The sequence below is a fragment of the Bubalus bubalis genome, chromosome 5 (assembly GCF_019923935.1).
Source record: "Bubalus bubalis isolate 160015118507 breed Murrah chromosome 5, NDDB_SH_1, whole genome shotgun sequence".
NCBI classification, from domain to species: Eukaryota; Metazoa; Chordata; class Mammalia; order Artiodactyla; family Bovidae; genus Bubalus; species Bubalus bubalis.
The window spans coordinates 47,432,318-47,455,042 of NC_059161.1; the positions used below are offsets into that span (position 1 = coordinate 47,432,318).

At 37.8% G+C, this 22,725-nt stretch overlaps 1 protein-coding gene across 18 annotated transcripts in view; it reads left to right on the forward strand.

The window, feature by feature from the left end:
* Positions 1 to 22,725, forward strand: part of SDCCAG8 (SHH signaling and ciliogenesis regulator SDCCAG8) — a 243,518-nt gene that overhangs the window by 163,928 nt on the left and 56,865 nt on the right. For 16 of the 18 annotated variants that reach the window (XM_044943060.2, XM_025287254.3, XM_044943061.2 and 13 more), the window contains exons 14-16: positions 249 to 376; positions 2,471 to 2,579; positions 12,173 to 12,304. In XM_044943060.2, the coding sequence (XP_044798995.2) occupies positions 249 to 376; positions 2,471 to 2,579; positions 12,173 to 12,304 (369 nt within the window). Of the gene's footprint in view, positions 1 to 248; positions 377 to 2,470; positions 2,580 to 12,172; positions 12,305 to 12,761; positions 12,907 to 22,725 lie in introns of those variants that run through there. The other 2 variants (XM_045165739.1, XM_044943065.2) reach the window with 2 other exon arrangements.

A 22,725-nucleotide genomic window follows, 5' to 3' on the forward strand; every position in this document is an offset into this window, starting at 1 on the left:
AGTTGTCATGATATTTTGATTTTTAAAGTTGTTTATAAGGTAAGTCCATTTGGATTTATGGCAGGTATTAAACATTGCTCAAAAGGGCCTTTGAACTCTCCCCTGAAAATTGGGAGTCTGTGGAAAGATTGTTGTCTGCTTATGCTAACAGTTTACTCCATATCAGCTCTCTGAGGTCTGTAGGGGAAATGATGGGGGTTAGTGCATCTGTAGATTAAATTTCTGTCTGTCTCCTCTCTGCCTTGTAGACTGGAAAAAGATAGCATTCAGCAGAGCTTTAGCAATGAAGCAAAGGCCCAAGCCCTTCAGGCCCAGCAAAGAGAGCAGGAGCTGACACAGAAGATACAGCAAATGGAAGCCCAGCATGACAAAACTGGTAGGTGGTAGGGAAAGATTAGAGCCTGGGCACTTGCTCACAAGCCAGGCCCACGCCTTACTGTGAAATGACATCAGGAACACCTGTAACCTTTGGCTGGCCGAAGGGAGCAGATGCTAACTACACCGGAGATTCCGAATTACATATTAGTTAGCGTTTAAAAGAGAAAATGGAAAGTATTGCCCACTGTCTGTTGATTTCAGAGTGCTGCTCTCACATCTGTTGCACCATCTGGATTATGAGTTTATTTACCTGTGTTCAAGAAACGTAAAGCTGAGAGAGACCACAACAAAGTAGAAAAACAAAGGGCTTGTTTTTGGCTGGGTTTTCAGGCACACATGTTATATAAAGAAAATAGCATCAGAAGCTCTGCGGGAAATGCTCTGAGCTTACAGTTAGAGTCTCCTGAATAGCACTGAACAGTTCCCACAGTACACACATTATAGCTACTCTAAAAGCCTAATGAGTTTGCTTCAGCATCCAAACTGGAGAAAAGCTTTAGCCATTAATCGGTTCTTAATTCACTGTCGCAGCTGGATGTAATTCAGTGGCTCCAAATTGATATGTTCCTTTATTTAATCTTTGCAGCTTCGAACATTTTTAGCATTTGTATGATTATCCCACCTCCCCCAACCCAGTCTAAAGTGATGTTTAATCCTTTGCATTCTTCAAGTTCTCACAACTGCTGTTAAAATTCACTAATACAAGGCATTGACCACAGCTGGCAGCTTGGCTAAAAATTGCCATCTTTCATCACATTGGCGCTATTCTGCAGGCTGAGTTGGCCAGTAACTCTTTACCTTTAATTTGAAAGTAAAATGCACTTTGAAAATAGGCAGTTTGATTTGTTCAGTCGGAGCATTCTGTAGTTCCTTTCACTTTTGAGTTGTGTGTTCACAGACAGTGTTAGTCAAAACAAGACAGTGTCAGTCATTATAATTCCACACCACATACTCCAAGCTGATTGTACTATTAAAACGAAAGTTTAATTGATCCTGTCTCTTCCAGAAAAATGTTGCTTAATTTTTAGTGTCTTGATTTATTTTGCTTTGTATGCTATATGCTTTTTTGCCAGTCACTATCGAAAACTGAAGAAGAAAGAAAGGGCCTATTAAACATTTCACCTAAAGATAATTTTCATGTGATTTAATATACACTATATTTGATAACATGGTAAAAAAAAAAGTGTTACATATAAGTGAAAAATTGCTAACATAAAATTCATTAAATTATTTATTTGCTAATAGACAGGCAAATGTCATATTGATCTTCATAATTCACCCATCACTTTCAGTAGAGATTTTCTTCTCACAGTGTTTGGCCAGAAGAAATGAAAATTTACCAGGCTTACTAGTTGTTTTTCCACTAAAAACAAAAGGAGGAAATTATAGGATAAATTATTGTTTGCCCCCACTACTAGGAGGATCCTGGTGATCAAGGAGTCTTCGGCAGTATCTCTGAATACTAGATAAGAGTATTAACTGAGCCACCATAAGAATACGTCCTCGTATTTTGTCCAAAAATACATACTCTCTTCAGTTTCTTTGCTCAGATCTGTGCTGAAGCTCACACTGTTGATGAAAATATAAGGAAAATTATGTATTTTTCTTTTATAAACAGAGAAGTATATGCAAGGCGGGGGTAGTGAAATATATCAGCAAATATGAAACATAAAGCATGAATTACAGTATAGAAAGACTTCCTCAATTATTTTAGTTTCGAATTATCTGATTGTGATAAATTTGACATTCTGTTTAGAATAAAATTTTCAAAAGAAGAGTATACTGAAAATTACAAAGATAAAATCTATGACTCCACTTGAGGTATTTGACAGTTATTTGCATGTTAAAATTTACACAAAGCTGGTATGATCAGAAAAGTTTCTGGTGTGTAAGTATTAGGAAAATAAATGTCTCGCAAGATTAAGTGTCTTGCCAGATGAGCATCCCTTTGATCTAGGACCCTAAAAGTGATCTAGCGTCTTACAGGAAACATGTGGTAGTCAGTCTTATTGCTTTTACCACTATGCATTGCACTGCAGAGCTACAACCATAAACACCTGATGTTTACAGGAGGGTTTATTGTTATTTCTAGAAAATGAACAGTATTCATTGCTGACCTCCCAGAATTCGTTTTTGACAAAGTTGAAGGAAGAGTGCTGCTTGTTAGCCAAAAAACTGGAACAAATCTCTCAGAAAAGCAGGTGGGTAATATTATTTATGCAGTACTTTCAGAGCACTGTTTATGTGAATGCTGTAATTTTTTTTCCTAAAAGACAGCATTTCCACTGTTTTATAGTCTAATGTCAAAATTAGATAGGTATTGACATATTCTCTGTAAAAAACATTTTCTATGAAAATTTTCTTTATTGTCCATATAGACACCTCAGTGTTTTTTCATGATTACGTATACATACTATTATTTGACCTTTTTAATGTTCAGAATTGAAAACTATAAAATGTTAGAACGCAAGGGTCAAAATGGCAATTATTCTAATAAAACATACAGGTGGGTCAAGCAGTTCTAAAGTCTTATTTTAATATAGTCAACATGTTTTAGTCTATTATAGTTCTCCATGAACACATAAAAGCTATCTTTAAGTCAAATGATAATAAATAAAATATGTATGTATAAAAATTAAAGTAGATGACACTTTGAAATAAACCAAAACCATCTTTTCTCCTAAAATTGTTTTATTTTAATAGAACAGCCATCGTTCATTTTATAGGTATATGCTCTTTTATAAATCCATTGATTGAGATCTTAGTGAATTTCTTCTGTACATTGTTCAATCATATTATCACAATAAATGAATTATTTCTATTCTAAATTCTAAGAAGCCTGAGTTCTCATCTTAGCTCTGACAGTAACTGTACAATCTTGGACAAATTTATTTGGCCTGTTTGAACTGTGGTTTCCTCTTGCAAATGAATGATGTTGAACAGAATCGCTTTAACTTGAACTCAAAAGAAATCATTCACTTAACTAGCTAAAGTATCAGTTACAATATAACCTAATGGGAAAATAGTATATCTTCTCTTTTATATTGTTTTGAAACTCATTTATATTATCAAACAGCGAGCAGTAGGGCTCAGCAAACCAACTACTGGCTTAGGTATGTCATTCAGAACGAATTTCTAGGAGGATCAGAGTGTATCTAATCACTCTGAGCCCTGTCTTGGGTTCCTGCATCAATAATCTGGCCTAGCTTGTGGAATCCCCATCCCTGAATCTTTTGGAAAATCAGAGCACTTATGAATCCAATTCATTCTGCTCACAGGAAGGCAGAAACTCGTATAACCACCCAGAATGTGCTCTGAGCATGCACCTTCTTAGCGAATACTAATTAGATATCTTATTTGGGAAGAGAAAAGGCTCAGAGTGCCAAAATACCCAATATTTCCAGGAAATTTGACAAGGAAACCCAAATAATTTTGCCCTGGAGGAGACCCTCATATCAACAGGAAGTATTCTAACTAGAAATATTTGATTTGCTTCACATAGATACAAACATATTAATAATTTAAGAAAAAATTGGGCCTTAAAAGATTGTGTTATCTTAAGATTGCTTTGGGATTGATTACTGATTAATTATCTTGTTGTCTAATTCAGGTATATAAAAGAGAAAGAGAAGCTATATGCTTGCTTTATATTATTTAATTCTCACAACAGCTTAAGACATGAATTATCTTCTTTTATGGATGAGGAAACCAATACTCAGAGCATTTAAATAGCTAATAAGTAGGCACACTAAAATTCTAACTTAGATATTTCTGGTTCCAAAGCCTACGTATGACGTTTCATAAGAATGATATCTTGCATCCACCACAAAAGAAAATCCAGACCAAAGTAATTATGATGGGAAAGTTTAGGAGGGAAAAATTAATCTTTAAATTTTCGTGGAGCATACTTGCGTACGTGAGGGTTAACTGTGAGCCTGGGTTAACCTGTGCTGTGTGCGCTAAGGCCTTCTTTTTCCTGCTCTAGGTCTATCAGTTTACCCTGGTCTAGTGAACTTGAACCTCAGCCTCTCTTCTCTTCAGCTCCTCTCACTTCTGAGTCTAGCTCCTGACCACTACTTTGTAAATTGAACATATTCCTTTATGTCTGATACAGAGCTGGTGCTGTGCTGTGCTTAGTCGCTCAGTCGTGTCTGACTCAGGCTCCTCTGTCCATGGGGATTCTCCAGGCAAGAGTACTGGATTGAGTTGCTGTGTCCTCCTCCAGGGGATAATCCCAGCCCAGGGATCAAACCCAGGTCTCCTGCATTGCACGTGGATTCTTTACCATCTGACCTGGTACCCAGTACATATTGAATGATTGAATGAATGAAACAAACAAGCATGGTGTTACCCTTTGTATCATGATCTGACTCTGGTTCCACACTATTTCTTTGTTGATGATGGGCAGTGTGCGGTAAAAAAACACTTCAGAATTCAGAAAGAATAAGGTTTGAATCTTGCTTTGCCACCTAGCTTCATAACCTTGGGTCTCTGGCTTAATTTCTCCAAACCTCAGCTTCTCCATTTGTAAAACCCTTTTAAAAACTATGATACAGGATTTTGGTGGGAATTAGAAATTTAGAGAGGAAGATATAGGTATACACATAGCACCTAACATCATGCATGGCGCATAAAAGTATACAGTAGGTGCTCTTGCTGTCACTGATGGCATCATTTTAAGGGCCTTGACTGGCCATGAGGATATCCCTTCACTAGCAATTATTGCCTTTGCCAGGGTCTGAGTGCCATAATTTGCTGACAGACATAAAGTCTATACCACAATGGAAAACCTTTCTGAAGGCAATGCAGGATCAGGAAATTGTAGATTTGGTTGTGTTTCAGGTCCTGCTCTGGACTTTGTCTTGTAAATCTGAAGAGTTAAAATATGCATCTACTGTAACTTTATAAGTTGATTACAAACTAAAACCTAGCAAATAAATAAAACTAAAATAAAGCTAATTAAAAAACTAAATAAGTTGTAACTTATTATCATTACAATGTTTTAGGGCCCCTAAAATTTACAAAATATATGTTTTGTGTGTCTCACAAGAAATTAGTAGATAGGATCAGTTGTGTTTGGGGGTTTCTTGTTTGTTTACTCTTAATTTCTCATCTCACTCTGGCTTCCTACATGAAAGACACTCCATATTTTGATACTATCTTTGTTTTGAAAACATCTATAAAACTTGTAGGGCTCCGAGTATTTCTTTTAAAATAGAACTATGAATTTATGAAGCCCTGTAAAGCTCTCCAGTAGTGAGCCTCTATTTCAGTTCAGTTCAGTTCAGTCGCTCAGTCGTGTCCGACTCTTTGTGACCCCATGAATTGCCACACGCCAGGCCTCTATTTACTTCTGCTAAACTTTTGGGATAAATAGTCCCCGCCCTGTGCTTTGAGATGAGGAAATCTTGAAGTTTTTCGACTGTTCTAAGCTGTTGTCATTGTGAAAGTGCCATCTCCAAAATCATTATTTAAACCATAGGATAATTTTAATCCAGGTTTTCCTTAGAGTACCGCAGTAAAACTTTTTCCTGAAAGTAAGTGTATTTATTTCATGTTGACGAACAATTTAAACATTTTTTTTTTGGTCTGAGAATTTTATGTTATTCAAAATCCCATACTAAATATATGGATCCATGCCATTTATAAGCCTTTTTTTTTTTTTTAAATCATAGAACTAGTCCTTTGACTAGAGCCCCTGAAGAATCACTGGGTTAGCTGACAATGCAGGGGAACCACTCCCAGACACTCCTACTCTTTACCCCTTCCACATACTAAGCTGCTTTGTGAAAGTGTTTAGAAATGGTTCCTCCGCCTGTGTGTATGTTATATGTGTTTTTCCCGAAGTAGACGTAAGTCGCATTATGGCAGTGCTTATTGCTTCTGCTGTCTGCAAGCCCTCCACAGTGACGAGCCAGGACTTCCTACACAGTATGCCTTCCACACTGCTCGAGTGGTGTCTGTAACCCCAGGTTTTGTGAATAGCACATCTCATTTTAAATCTAAAAGTGAACCGCCAATTTCATGCATTTTATGTAGTTGTTTTTGACCATCAGACAAGAGCAGTGATTCCTTTTTGCTTTTAATTGGCACCAGGCAGACATTCTGGCTGATTTTAGATGAAACTCACATAAACTTTAGCTCCCTTTGTCTTTATTCCCCAGGACTCTGAGAGCTTATTACAGTGATAGGCTTGTTTTCAAAGTTGATACATGGAGATATTTAAATATCTTTGGTGCAACTGTGATTTTTTTTTTCTATTAAAGTGAAGGATGTGTTCCCTCTCCCAAAGCGCTTGGATGAATCAGCACTAAAATGTTTGCAGTGCAGTTTGCAGTGAAATCTACAACATGCCTTTGGGAAGAGCTCAGAAAGGTTGGGCACCGGCTAGAAGGGACCCTCTGCCAGCTGCAGACTGGGGATCCAGCATGTGCTGAGTTTTCACCTCTCAACACTTTGGCCCCACTGAAAAGAATAGGACATAGAACATAGAGCATAGAGCATGGGGTCTACGTGGTTTTGCTTCTTTTTCTTTTCTATCATTGTCACTTTCTGGGTTGCTAGGCTTGTGGATTGATGTCTAACAGTACCCATTGTGTATTTGTGATTTGCGTTTTGTAATTAAGAGGAACAATGGGAGTCCATTGGGTCTCGTTATATATAATGGTTGGTTTAATTTGTTTCACTTCTATCTTGTTAATTGTAAATTGATCATTAAGATTTGAATTCTAATCTGTCACCAGGGTTGTGGGTTTTGAGGCTAAAGCAATGATCCTGGTTTTAATCACTGATGATGAGAAACAAATTTTACAATTTTGGTACATATTGCAGTTCATATATTTTAACACTGTATTTTATGGTGTTATAAATATTGTTAAATGACTTTTAGTGTAGTTTTACTGTGTGGACTATAATGTATAAATTATATTACTGTTTTGGCAAGAGTAGGTATCCAACTGTGTGAGTTTAATTGAAGTAAAGAACACACACCCGGTTGAACTATTTTTTTTTTTCCCGTGCATGTTTAGATGATGCTAGTTTGGGATGCTACAAAAATTATATTATACAGGAAGAAACTGATATGGCCTCTGTTAATTATTACCAAAAGTTGAATGAGTCTCTAAAAGAATAAAAAATTAAGGGGTCATGTTTTTCCTTAAAAAGCAATCACTGTAATACTAATTATAGTAGTAAAATATTATACTTCATGCAAATGTAATTACACAATATAACTGCTATATAAAAATGCAGAGAGAAGTTCATGCTTCCGTAAAGCCAGAAATTACCTAAATTTTCTATGAAAATGGATTAGAGTCAATTTTCTTTTTATATGACGCTAGGATAGTCATGCCACAAATGTAATCTCAAGCTAACAAAGAAGCTCCTAAGTTTACTCTAAACTTTGCAAATGGCTAGTTCTTTCAATATGTCATGAACTAAAGACAGATAAAAGATAATGAACATATACATGTACCAAATTTTTATTGAACATTAGAAGTTGGTAGGCAAATTACTACTATAAACAAACAAAAAAACATACACATAAAATATGCAAAGCAGAAAAATACTGTAGAAATAAAATACCTGGTAGTAATATGTACTTTACAATTAACATCTATATTTTTGAAATTATATACATAAGATAAACTCAATATCAGGCATTTATTTTCCTGTGACATTACCATCCAGCTAACTATTGTTGACTTTGGACGTATTTCTTTTCAGTCCTTTTCCATGTGTAGGTATATGTGTATGTTACCATACATTTATATTATGACATCATAGTGTGTGTGTGTGTGTGTGTGTAGTTGCATCTTGCTTTTTTATTTAATATTATCTAACGTACACTTTTCTACATCAGTAAATACTGTGGAAACATAGTTTTAACTGAATTATTTGTGTGCATAGTAATTCATCAAAATTTTAAACTATTTTTAAATGTAATGAATAATCTAATAATAATTTTATACCTAAATCTGAATTTTTTCATGATCTTTTTAGTTGAGATGTCTGAAAGGAGGATTGCTGGTCCAATACTATGCACCCTTTTATGGCTGTTAATGTGTATGACTTTGCTTAAGTACTGCACTAAATTCTGCTCAGTATATGTATGTGCATACCAGTATGTGACAAAAAGAAGTGAGAGATTTTTATAAAAAGAAGTGAGAGGCAGTGTGGCACAGTGGGTGGGGCAACCCCTTTAGAGTTGCCAAATAGTGTTTGTATCTGGGCTTGGCTAATAACCATTTGGGTGACCTTAGGCAAATCATTAAATTTCATATTTACCCCACAGAGAAAAGGGAATAAACAGTTACCTTGTAGGATTAATTGAGATCATAATGGAAGGATGAATTCCACACCCTGGTCTAGTATAGGCATATAACAAATGTTTGACTTTTATTAAAGCCAAATTTATCTGCTTTTATTAGGCATTTCTTTGAATAATAGGGAAATTGAATATTTTCTCAATGTTTATAGACCATTTATGTTTATTCTGTGAATATTTTTCATATCCCTTGTACTTTTTTAATTGGAATTTTGATGAAGGTGGGGAATAGTGATTTATTATATAATGCTTCTAATATTCATTCATCTCATTTTTTACATCCCCCTTTTTTTTTAACTTTGAAAAATTTGTCCCCACTTCTTTTTGTTTCTTATGAACCTTTTCAGAATCAAAGTGACTTTATTTTTTGTCTATAAATACATGTTCATTGTAAAAATTCAGAAAATAAAAGGGAAAAAATAAATTTCTAATCTGAACACCAAGAGATATTATTTTTTATTTTACAAGATAGAATTACTTTATGCTGATTTTTAATATTTCCCTTTTTTACCAATATGTCATGTTTTAGGTCAATATATATGATTCCCTGGTGGCTCAAACGGTAAAACGTCTGCCCGCAATGCGGGAGACCCAGATTTGATCCCTGGGTTGGGAATATCCCCTGGAGAAGGAAATGGCAACCCACTCCAGTACTCTTAGATAGCCATATTATCAGAATAGCATCTTGATAGTTCTTTTTTCATGTAATGTAACTAATCATCTGTTGATACATTTCTGGGTTAAGTTTTATTATATTAGGTTGCAGAACAAGGTTGGATCTAGAAACAGTGTTACAAGGAGCATTCTCATGAAAACATGTTATTTGTGCATAAAAGCTTTATATTTTTATACTGTAAAATCTATGCTTCCTTCCTGATTTTTCTTTTAGTGACTGTTTTTTTTTTTTCTTTCTGGGGAAGTACCTGAGAATAGATAGACATTCTTCTGCATTTTTTTCTAATCTGGTTTAAGGGTATTTTTGGTCCTTTAGGAATTTTAGTGCATATTGTGATAGAAAATGCTAACCTTGGAAGAATACTAAATTAACAGCTTTATATAACTGCTCCTAAACTCTTTTATATTGTATGTGATTTTGAAAAGAGAGACAAGTGATTATTTACTTATTTAGACATTTCACATATAAGTAAATTGTTATTAGAAAAAGTAAATGTAGATTGAGTTCCTCATCTGAGCTTGAAAATGAGATAATCCTTGCCCTCATGCGTAATCTAGCAAGAAGGATGAGGCAGAGAGCACAGTTCATGGGAATAAATTATAAGTTAATGTATGCATAAAAGCTAGAGGTTTCAAAAAATATGCTGACATATTGAGAACTGCACGTATTAATCAGAACAAGCTTCCTTTGCGATGAAACTTGAACCAAAGTAAAAACAAAATGAGGAATGAGTTGAACTAAAGTGAGAAATTGCTTTTTGCCATGTGAAGCAGTTTGGTCCTTGAAGTAAACTCCCTTAGGAAATCCCAGTCTTTTCCAGGGGAAAAAAAAAAATTAAAAAGGCTATTGCTCCTAATGGAGGAATTCTTTCTTTGGAGGGAAGTAATTTTACATCAAGTGTCTTATGGGTTGGCCAAAAAGTTTGTATGGGTTTTTCCAAATGAGCCTTTTGGCCAACTCTATATTTAAACTTCAAGAAACAAACTAGTTGTCAACTACTCGTATTTTAATATGCAAAAGTTTTAAGCTTTCAGTTCTAACCTATGAGGCAGTGCAGTATGAGGAAAACGGTGGAGCGAGAAGTAATGTTTAATTAAAGCAAGGGCAAGGATATAATTTTTCTTGAATAGATGTCTTTCTTATCTTCAAATTTTGGGACTTGAAATAGCCACCCAAGACACAGAAGAGGTAGCATATTTCCTGACAGACATCAACCATCATCAAAGTAGATATCTGTAATCCCAAATGAAGTTGGTGAAGAATGAAAGAAAATTGTTAGCAAATGGAGGAAGAGGAACCTTAAATGTCTGCAGACAAGGTTGCTTGTATATGAGGCAAGCTGATCTGCTCTGAGGATCCCAGAAAACCTTAGAAGGCAGGAGTGGAACATAGGATTGAAACCAAAGTTGACAGTTCTGCCCCCTACCCTATGCAGCCAGGGGACCATCACTCCTCCACCCAGAAGACTATGGGCTTCCTCTCTGAAGAGATTAAACCAGCAAGCACTGGTTTAAATAGCTGTACTGAAGTTAGAATAGAGGAATTAATTGAAAGTCTACATTCTGAAGGAGACTTGGGTTTGATCTCTGAGTGGGGACGATCCCCTGGAGTAGGAAATGGCAACCCACTCCAGTATTCTTACCTGGAGAATCCCATGGACAGAGGAGCCTGGGGGGCCCACAGTCCATGTGGTCTCAAAGCAATGACAAAACTGAGTGACTGAGTACATACAAGCATGCTTGTATTCTGAAAGGTGAGAACACCACCCCTCTATTTCCAATCAGCTCCTAGACCACTGATGGTTAGTGTTGTACACAACAAGCAGAAAACTGGAGAATCCTTCCTTTGAGAAACAGAATGGCCACAGGGGAAAGAATTACAGATACTGATACTATTGGGAATCTCCCATCAGAAAAGATGGCTCACCACTCAATCACTCCACACTAAAGCCCATTCATTTAGGGAAAGTATGTATATATATACATGTGTGCTCAATCGTGTTCAACTCTTTGCGATCCCATAGACTATAGCCCATTAGGCACCTTTGTCCATGGAATTTTCCAGGTAAGAATACTGGAGTGGGTTGCCATTTCCTTCTCCAGGAAGTCTTCCCCACCCAGAGATCGCACTCATGTCTTTTGTGTCTCCTGCATTGGCAGGCAGTTTCTTTACCACTCATGCCACTTAGGAAGCCCCATATAAATGTACACATGTATAATCGTAGTATACTCCTTAGATAACAAGGACCAATATTTATGTAGTTGTTGTAACATAAAACTGATTAACTACAACTGAAATAGTAATTACATTGACAATCTAGATATAAGATCAGGGAGCAGAGAACCACCATTTTTAAAAACTATATTATTTTAATCTTGTGCCATTAGTTACATCAATTAAAAGAAACAACTCTTTTTCATAGAAATTAGGCCTGGGGTTGTTCCTGTAACAGCATGATAGCTTGCCTGTAATAGATACTCGGTAAACATTTGGTAACTTAATAGTAGTCTTTTTAAAAATGGGATTTGATTATCATTTTGCCTTGTTCCTTGAAAAATCTCTCTATTAGAGCAAGTTGTTATTCTTTTATGTGCTACCACTTGAGTTTCTGCAGTGTGTATATCCATCTACTAGGCATTTCATAATTTCTGCAATATTTTATTTTATGTAAAGTAATATTATTGACACATGTTTAAGTGTAGAGTTGAAGGAAATGATGAGGTTATACAATAAAAACATGCTCTGGTAATAAAAACCTTTAACATCTGTTATTTCTGTTTACATCTCTTTAGATCTGAAATAGCTCAGCTCAGTCAAGAAAAGAGGTATACATATGACAAACTGGAAAAGTTACAGAGAAGAAATGATGAATTAGAGGAGCAGTGTGTCCAGCATGGGAGACTACATGAGATAATGAAGCAAAGGTAATAAATACTGTATCATCAACTGATGGGCCACATGGTGAATGTGTTTGGTTCAAAAACAGAATGGGAATCGCTCTGGAAGAAATAGAATTCATGGTTACTGTGGTACTCAAGGAGCATGCTCAAAATCTAATACTTTATATATTTATGTTTTCTCAATTTAGGTGGTTCTTATTATACACAGAGAGGAGAGCACGTTCCCTGTTTACTATTCTCTAAAGACACAGAAGTATGTTTAATATAGAATACTGTAGGAAAACTATCTACCTTTAAGGTGGAAGTTAGTAAAGTAATATGCAGAAATTTCAAAACTTCTCTTCTAGAAATTAGGTTTTGTATGTTTGTAAGGTAAAGCATGTAATAGCCTAAGAAAATTAGATGTCTTAATCAGAGGTAGTTGTTACTGTTGTTTAGTCAATAAGTTGTGTCCAACTCTTTTGCGACCCCATGGGCTTAGCCCGCCAGGCTCCTGTGTACATGGAATTTCCCAGGTAAGAACACCGGAGAAGATTGCCATTTCATTCCCCAGGGGATCATCCTGACCTCAGGATCAAACCCACATCTTCTGCATTGGCAGGCAGATTCTTTACTACTGAGCTACCAGGAAAGCAAATATATATTTATTTCAAATAAAATGTTTTTACTTAAAATTCCCCTCTTAATTGTATTATGTAAAATAATGAAATAATTTTAAAATTTCTATGGGTTTCATAAAACTATATACTTCTGTGAAGGGGATTTTTAGAATCAAAATAAATCTGGAGATACTAAAACAGACACAGAGGCAATGTAGGTGTCCTGAGTGTAGAGGAAGGTTGGGACATCAAGCATTGATCAGGAATTAATTTTGGACAGGAAAGAGTTACTTCCTACACTGCTGTATGTGTGGTTGAAAAGAGCATGTGAACTGTTGAGTGCAGGTTTATGGATATGGTGCTGGTAAAGTAAGCTGAGGCCAGAATTTGTTTGTTGTGTACTTATTAGTCAACTATTTTGTACCAAGTCACTGTAGTTGGCCAGGAGATAGAAAAATAAAAAGGGTCTTCACCTCTGCCTCTTCCCCATAGTTGCAAGCTCCCCCTCTATTTGAGCTGGTCGAGGCTGTATGAGGCCAGAGTCCAGGGCAGCCGTGACGCCACCTGCCATCTGGGGGAGGTGACTTGTGGCTGCTCTGTGCCTCCTGAAACCCCAGAAGCAGAAAGGAGGGATGTTCTGGGGGACAGCCACCCTTGGCAGCCTGAGCAGGAGTTGGTTGCCTGGAGGGTTGTTTTCATTTATTTGTTTTGATCTCCTGTTTTCTTGGTTTTGCATAAACCAAAAGTTTTTTGATATTAAATCTGGGGTGTATAGTGATCAAACTTTCCCCATTCCCGAGGTAATTTCTTGACTTGATCTTTCCTCATTAAGAAGAGTAATCAAAATATACACTAAAGTTCCCTGGGTAGTGATGGTCAGAAAAACTGACCGAAAATTATAGGTCATTTCTGCAGTTCTTGTGGACAGTGTCAAAATCTATTAAGTGAATGTTTTAGAAGTACTGCAGGGTGGGTTTTAGAAGTCAAAACAGCTTACTGAGAATGCCAATGCATATTTCACGGGCCTCCACGCCTCGCGGAGCTCCTGTGATGCTGCACAAGCACCAGTAGTTTGACTTCCCGTGATCTGGGGGAAGGACATTTAGTTCATACTGCGTTACCAGTGTTTCACTGACGTCATCCTGCTCTTCCAATACTGCTCTTCTTAATTTTAGCTAGAAGATAATCTCAATTTAGTTTCACGATCATTGGTCTCACTTGTTGTGAGTTGTTTGCTAACCTCTTATAATGCAATACTTCATATTTGCAACAGCAGTGTATTATTTTCTCAAGAAATATGCTTCACGTCCTGTATGAGTTGTAATTCAGAAGTGAATCATCCGTCATCTCTTTTGCTAAAGCAAATGTATGTATAATCCCCACTTCCTATCTGTCCGTCACCGCCACCAGTTTTCTTTAGAGAAGTGCTCCTTTGGTGATGAACTGCTTGGGAATCTATGTGTTTAAATAACTGACAACATAGTTTTTAAAGTAAATTAGCATAATTGATATGTTATTTTAGATTTATATGCCATTATTTTATAATATCAAATTGTAATCACTGGAATGTAGTCCATATGTTGCTAGGAAAGAAGCTCATTTCAACTCTGTTTGAAATGCTTCTTTGTTATCACTAGCTTTCATTTTGCTAGACTGTGGATTAGGTAGCCTGCTTCCCCTAAGGGGTCTAAAGACAAACAATCTGAGAGTATTGTGTAGAGGGAAAAAGGAAGCTACACAAACCAGAAACAGCTTAGAAAGAGTGACCCTTCCCCACCCCCCCAGATTGTACAAAATTTATGTCAATTGGGGTCAGCAACCAATTTCTTTAAAATCCAATTATTCTATGCGTTATTGGCAAATCCCTAAGAGGACTGGAAGGCATTTTCAGTTACATTTTATTGGTAAGACCTGAAATCAGATGCTTTCCTCCCAGTAACAGAGGAAGTTCTAGCTATAGGAGTTAGATTTTGATCTAAGGGTGAATAAATTATATAAAGCAGGCTGTGCAGTTGCTATAGCTAGAACAAAGCAGACAGTATCATAACTGATCACCTGGGAGAAAATTAAATGAGAAATATACCCAACAAAAGAGAAGGAGGGAAATGTCAGGCTTTTTGGTATAATTCATGATTCTTAGAATAGGCCCAAGATCCAAGGAAGGGGAAAATACTCTTTCACTTATTTCTGTGTGCATGCATGCTCGTTCATGTCTCACTCTTTGCAACCCTTTGGACTATAACCCGCCAGGCTCCTCTGTCCATGGGATTCTCCCGGCAGGAACACTGGAGTGGGTTGTCAAATATTTATTGAGTGCTTATTATATAGCACTGATGTGCTTGGATAAATCTGCTTGTCCTGAAGACATCCTGCCCTTATGGAACTTCCATTTGTTTAACTACATTCTGGTTCTAGTCCTCTGCTTTTTAAGACCTAAAACTGAAAGTAGAGAGACCGTATTGTTGACCTAAAACAATAAAACAGCCAGTTATTTTACTAGCAAAATAGGTTAATTTGAGAACAGCAAGGATATACAATTCAGGACATGTAATCTGTAGCACACCACAGGCAAGTCCAAATAACAAAGGAGAAGAATGTTATTTTCTAGAAAAGGAGTTGGTGGAGCTGTTATTAAACAAAGAGTTCATTGGAGGAGAGTGGGAATTTGAAGTAGTGGCTTTTCATTGGCTGAGTTGTGACAGTCTCTAAAGGGCCAGGTTGTTGCCTGGCAAGGAGTCTTTTTTTCTTTCTTTCTTTCTCTTGCTGGGTTAAAGTAGTAACCTTCTACCTGTTGGAGATACAAAGTATGTCTTTTCCTCTTGGGTTTGGGCCTGACTTGGAGTGGTAGGGCTTGAGAGTTCCCACTACTGGCCTCCCAACTCCATTTTAAATAAGATTTCTATTTACTAATTTTCACAGTATGTACAGTGGTTAAGAGCATGCATCCTAGAAGAAGGCTTTCTTCCTAGATGTGAGGTCAAAAGCAAATTCCTTAAATCATAAATTTAATCTTTCTTATTTCCTCACTTTATCACTTTCATTATCTGAAAAATGCTACCTTATAAGGCTGTGATAATGGCCTAAAACAACCCCTGAAAACTCTTTAGAACAGTGTCTGTGTCCACAACAAATGTTTCCCACTATTAATCATTCAGCATCCTTCATTCAGCATACTTACCAACTCCTTAACATATACACCAGGTTCTGTTCTAGATTTTGGACATCCAACAGAAACTTGAGAGGCAAAAGTTCTAGAAGGTAGTTTATTTACATTATGGGTTAAATAGGCTATTGTGAAAGCAGTCTGTAAAACAAAATACCGTGTTTACATGATGTTATTTCTAAGGATAAATGCCTTCTGAGTTTTCAACAGCTGATTTATAGAACAACATTTCAGACCATACTTGTGATATGCCTATGATATTCCAAGTGTTTGTGAGCATATGAATGTATGTGTGTGTTTGTTTAGAAAAAAAGAATGTATCTCCATGCTTAAGATCCCTAAAAATGTCTTCCATATATCCCATGTAAGCCTTTCTGAGTCAATTCCTTCTTTAAAGCCAGATTTATCATTTTGGTTTTATCTTTTAGGTAGATTGAGGACTTTTGATTAGCATTTTTGTTATCCTAACTCTTATGATTTAAATTGTGATTTATGCTTTCAAGTTAAATATGATTCATTTTTCATTTCTGTGATCCCATTTGTTGTATTGCTTTTTAAACTTCCAGTAATTTTGAACTTTGCATGTTCAATGTGAAAACTTAAACTAGATTGCTTGGTTTGTGCTATATTTTGTATTTTCTAGCTTATTAATATACCCTGATTTTATTAACATTTATTAAGCACTGAGCATACAAAGGCTTTGGCATAGTCAATAAAGCAGAAATAGATGTTTTTCTAGAACTCTCTTGCTTTTTCCATGATCCAGCAGATGTTGGCAATTTGATCTCTGGTTCCTCTGCCTTTTCTAAAACCAGCTTGAACATCTGGAAGTTCACGGTTCACGTATTGCTGAAGCCTGGCTTGGAAAATTTTAAGCATTACTTTACTAGTGTGTGAGATGAGTGCAATTGTGTGGTAGTTTGAGCATTCTTTGGCATTGCTTTTCTTTGGAATTGGAAAGAAAACTGACCTTTTCCAGTCCTGTGGCCACTGCTGAGTTTTCCAAATTTGCTGGCATATTGAGTGCAGCACTTTCACAGCATTATCTTTCAGGATTTGAAATAGCTCAACAGGAATTCTATCACCTCCACTAGCTTTGTTAAGGCCCACTTGACTTCACATTCCAGGATATCTGGCTCTAGGTGAGTGATCACAACATCGTGATTATCTTGGTTGTGAAGATCTTTTTTGTACAGTTCTTCTGTGTATTCTTGCCACCTCTTCTTAATATCTTCTGCTTCTGTTAGGTCCATACCATTTCTGTCCTTTATTGAGCCCATCTTTGCATGAAATGTTCCCTTGGTATTTCTAATCTTGAAGAGATCTCTACTCTTTCCCATTCTATTGTTTCTATTTCCTTGCATTGATCACTAAGGAAGGCTTTCCTATCTCTCCTTGCTATTCTTTGGAACTCTGCGTTCAAATGGGTATATCTTTCCTTTTCTCCTTTGCTTTTCGCTTCCCTTCTCTTCACAGCTATTTGTAAGGCCTCCTCAGACAGCCATTTAGCTTTTTGGCATTTCTTTGTCTTGGGGATGGTCTTGATTCCTGTCTCGAGCCTCCATCCATAGTTCATCAAGCACTCTATCAGATCTAGTCCCTTAAATCTATTTCTCACTTCAACTGTATCATACCTGAATGGTCTAGTGGTTTTCTCCACTTTCTTCAATTTCAGTCTGAATTTGGCAATAAGGAGTTCATGATTCACGCCACAGTCAGCTCCCAGTCTTGTTTTTGCTGACTGTATAGAGCTTCTCCATCTTTGGCTACAAAGAATATAATCAATCTGATTTCACTGTTGACCTACACATGGTGATGTCCATGTGTAGGGTCTTCTCTTGTGGAAAATTCTGAAAGAGATGGGCATACCAGACCACCTGACCTGCCTTTTGAGAAACCTGTATGCAGGTCAGGAAGCAACAGTTAGAACTAGACATGGAACAACAGACTGGTTCCAAATAGGAAAAGGAGTATGTCAAGGCTGTATCGAAGGCAATGGCACCCCACTCCAGTACTCTTGCCTGGAAAATCCCATGGACGGAGGAGCCTGGAAGACTGCAGTCCATGGGGTCGCTGAGGGTCAGACACAATTGAGCGACTTCACTTTCCCTTTTCCCTTTCATTCATTGGAGAAGGAAATGGCAACCCACTCCAGTGTTCCTGCCTGGAGAATCCCAGGGTCAGGGGAGCCTGGTGGGCTGCTGTCTATGGGGTTGCACAGAGTCAGACACGACTAAAGTGACTTAGCAGCAGCAGCCTGGTAGGGGTACATGTCTCCTCTCCTGCTCCCAGTCTTTCTCGTGAGCATCCAGTGGAAGGAAGCCTCTGGAAAAGTGCTAAAGAATGAGTGTGAACTCTTCTTGTCCTCTTGTGTCTGGGGCTCCCAGGAGTTCTAGACAATCACACTAGATGACCACCCTCTTAAAAATTGGTTAAAATGTTGCCTGCTTTCACCTTCCCTCCTTTTATAGTGGCTGTTTCTCTTCCCCACGCTCTGTCAAAGGTAAAACAATTCAAGTGTTTCTGCCCGTCCTCAGAGAGACACACTGCTTTTTGGAATTTAATTCACCTACTTATTGTCCAACCTCAGCTCTCTGACTGGCTTGAGAATAAATATGGCTTTGTTGACTATCTGACTTTTTTCTCTCGTTGTTAGGGTGAGAGTAACATTTTTGTGTGTGTCGCTTTCTGCATATTAAGAGGGCTTCCCTGGTATCTTAGTGGTAGAGAATCCACCTGCCAAAGCAGGAGACACAGGCTCAGTCCCTGGGTCAGGAAGATCTCCTGGAAGAGGAAATGGCAACCCACTCCAGTATACTTGCCCAGAAAATCCCAAGAACAGAGGAGTTTGGTGGGCTACAGTCCATGAGGTCACAAAGAGTCAGACATGACTTAGCGACTAAACAACAACATATTTAGAGAAAGTAAGACTCTCAGAAATTAGACCTGGAAGGGTCTTTCTCTTGAGTCATGTAAAAATGTTTGAAACTTATGCTGAGCACTGTGAGAAGGAGCTGTTAAAGGATTTTAAGCACGTAGGAGACTGGGGGTTGGCATTTCTGTGATGTTAACCTTTTAAACATCGTGGTATTTATCTCCTACTTGGTGAGCTAGAAGGGCCCCTTCATAGCTTTCTGCTTATCATTTCCCATCTTTAGTTTGTTTCTGATTTCTGAGTTTATTGACTTTTTCACCAGTCATTTTTCTTACACTATCAGACTACTTACATGTCCATGACTTATTATATCTTTTCATACCTGTTTTTAGATGTTTTAATTAACTGGGTAATTTCAACTATGACTTCGCCAATCCCTTCACTTCTGCTGTCCCAGAACTTGAGCAAGGATTAAATGCTAATGTATATTTTAGTTGAAACCTAGGACAGTGAGAGTGAGGGAAAGGAAGGAAGGTGAGGCATGGAAGAATGCAAAATCGTGTAAGGCGATGTTACTATACCGGCAACTGCCTTATAATAAGCCACAGAGTCACAGCCACACAGGCTGTTTCTGGGCAGGCTGTACAGAGAAACTGTTCCTCCAAATAGCTCACTGAAGGAAGGAAAGGAGAGGGAATTTATCTGCCCCACTTCCATCTCATGTCTCCCATGGGTCCAGAATTTTCATCATGAGAGATAATTCCCCTGTACTTCATATTACATTTATCAGTCCTTTTAGCTGTTGCTTCAGAAGTCAAATCCTAAATTCTAGAAGTTGGCATGTCACTGGACTCTCAAGTGGCAGGAGGAACCTGAGACTTGAGTTATATGCAGTGAGCCTCGGGTGGCAGAACCAAGAGGGTTCCATGAACTCAAATAACTCAATAGCAGTAGCAAGGGATTGAGCCCAGGAAAGGATGGCCCTGAGCAAATCTGATATATCTGTCATGGAGAATATTAATAACATTAAATAATGTGAACCTCAAGGCCAGCCCTTGAGAAAACCTTCATTATGTGCATCTCCAATCATTTCAACTGCTTCACTTCTATTCCCTTCCAGAGCCATCAGTTACCATTCACTGGTTATGAGCATTCTTGCAACCATGTCTTCGTTAAATGTCTCTCATTTCCTTTGCTTCATTCTCCTCATGGAAACTCTACCTTGGCTTCTGCTCTCCAAGCAAGCCTGGGCATCACATTGCCACTGGATGTGTAAGAGGCCCCTCAGTACATGCTAACGGACACACAAACCAGAGACAGCTGCTCCATCCTCTCCAGGATCTTGGAGCAATTAGTATTCATTTCTATTTCTTTATGTTCTTTTACTTTCCCCATTTGTGCCATAAGATTATTGCAAGCAGGCCTCATGTCTTCTGTGGAAACCCAGCAAATTATAAGGAAAAGAACCCTGGATAAGGAGCAAAAGCTCAGAGTTTGTGGGCCAACCATGTCACCTGACAATGTATGATCATGGCCAAGCCAAATAAATTCTCTCAGCTTCAATTTCTTCACCCATAAAATGAGGATTGAATACTATGCAGATTAGTAATGGGGATCTAATCAGAACATAGATGTGAAAATATTTGGAAATCATAAGCACTATATAAATATAGTACAGTATTAGTATAGTCAACTGTCGTGCCTGGGGATGTGTGCTCTTTGTGCCCAGCTTTTTGCGAGCCCATGGACTGTAGCCCACCAGGCTCCTCTGTCCATGGAATTTTCCAGGCAAGAATATTGGAGTGGGTTGCCATTTCCTCCTCTAGGGGATCTTCCTGCCCCAGGGATTGAACTCACATCTCTTGTGTCTCCTGCCTTGGAAGGCAGATTCTTTACCACGGTGCTACCTGGGAAGCCCAGTCAACTGTCTTGTAATCATAGTATTATGGAATCACAGTATTTGTTAGGTAGATGGGACTGTGATCTCTAACACAGCACTACATTTTTGTAATAAAAGAATCTGCAGCAGAGAGGCATTGAGTAATTGAAGTATTGGATCAATTCTATTAAGATAATGTTGTTGTTCAGTCACTAACTCATATCCGACTCTTTGCAACCCCATGGACTGGAGTATACCAGGGTTCCCTGTTCTTCACTATCTCCCAGAGTTTGCTCAAACTCACGTCTACTGAGTCAATGATGCCATCCAACCATCTCATCCATCTCATTGAGATAATCCTCATCTCCTATTTTTTTAGAGGGGGAAACTGAGTCTCCAAGAGATTATGTGACGTATCCACAGACACTTCACTAATATGTTGCATTTCTAGTCTAAAAATGCAAGGTTATCTAATGCTGGAGCCCATGATTCCATCAGTGTGCTTCAGTACCTCTCCAAGTTTCCCCGAGAAGCCAGCACCTGAGCCGGCCCTGGGCTCCAGGTCTCCGGAGTCCCAGGTCACAAAAGCGCTCCAGCAGATTTTCCCATTCTAAGTCATGAGTGACAGTGTGGCATCTAAGAGTCAACGTCTCCACTAGTGGCTTTCAGGCTCATGTGCTTTAGAAATCTCCCCAGCTTATGGCAAGACTAAATGAGCTTTTAAGAAGATTCTTAAATTACTAATAGAGCATGTGGTACCTAATAGTGGTTAAAAACATGCAGTTTCTGGAGCTTCTTGCCTGGATTCTAAGCCCAGCCCCACCAAGGAACAGGCTGTGGATGTTAGGCAAGTCTCCTCTCTTCTTGGTGATTCTGTCTCCTCAGGTGTAAAAGGAGGGAAGATAGTTCCCATTGCCTAGGGTTATTCTGAGATTGAAGTGAGCTTAGTGTCTGCTAGTCACATAGGAAACAGTGTATACCTTTGTCAAGTAATAAGCTCTTGGAATTTATTTTGCAATTCAGACTTAATAGTGTATCATCATTAAATAAAACAAAATAGAAACACAAAATATTCATAGCAGGTCTTCCTTTAAAACAAAATAAGCTGCCCTGATAGCTAGGACTGCAAACATAGCTCACTTTTCTCCCAGAAAACTCTCTGTCTTAGGCTGCTTTAGTGGAATTTTGTTCCGAGGCAGACCTTTTCCACGTGACCTGGGAGGGGCCATGACGTCTCAACTCAAAGAAGAGCTGCCGGGTTTTCAGCTCTGAGCAGCTGGGCACTTGGAGTTGAGGATGCATTTGCAGCCCTGTGGGTAGTATTCCTTTCGTGCTCTTTTAGTTCTGTCATGTTGCTCAAAAGATCAACATCCAGAATCAATAGAACCCTAACTGTGGGATCCCATGTTGTTTTTGACATTTCTTTGATCATTTTGAACAAAATAACTTCTAAGGTGATTACATAAGGAATATAATGCCTTCAGTCCTTTTTAAAGTGTTTTCCTTTGTTTAGTTCAACATTTCATGAGTTGGGTTGAGGAGGGCAATTTCATGCGTGTTTTTGTTTGTTTGTTTGTTTTGCCATGTATAACATGCAGACTGCTGGGGATGGAAATTTAGTAAGACTAGAGAGAAAATTCGGTTTTATAGTATCTTGATGATAGTGATATTTTCTGGGTTTTTGTTTTCTGTAGATTAATTGGTTTTAAAAATTACTAGTATATGAAATTGTGTGGATATGTGTGTGGATGTCCATGTGTGTCTGTTTGTGTCAATAGGGGCAGAACCATTTTCTCATTATTGCCTATGGAAAATATGCAGCAGTTTAAAGAGCATATATTTTAAAAGTATTTTGCAGAAATACAGGAAAGCGGCATTAAAGTGTCTTTTGAATCACTCATTTCCTTTTAATGCAAATTTTAATGTATA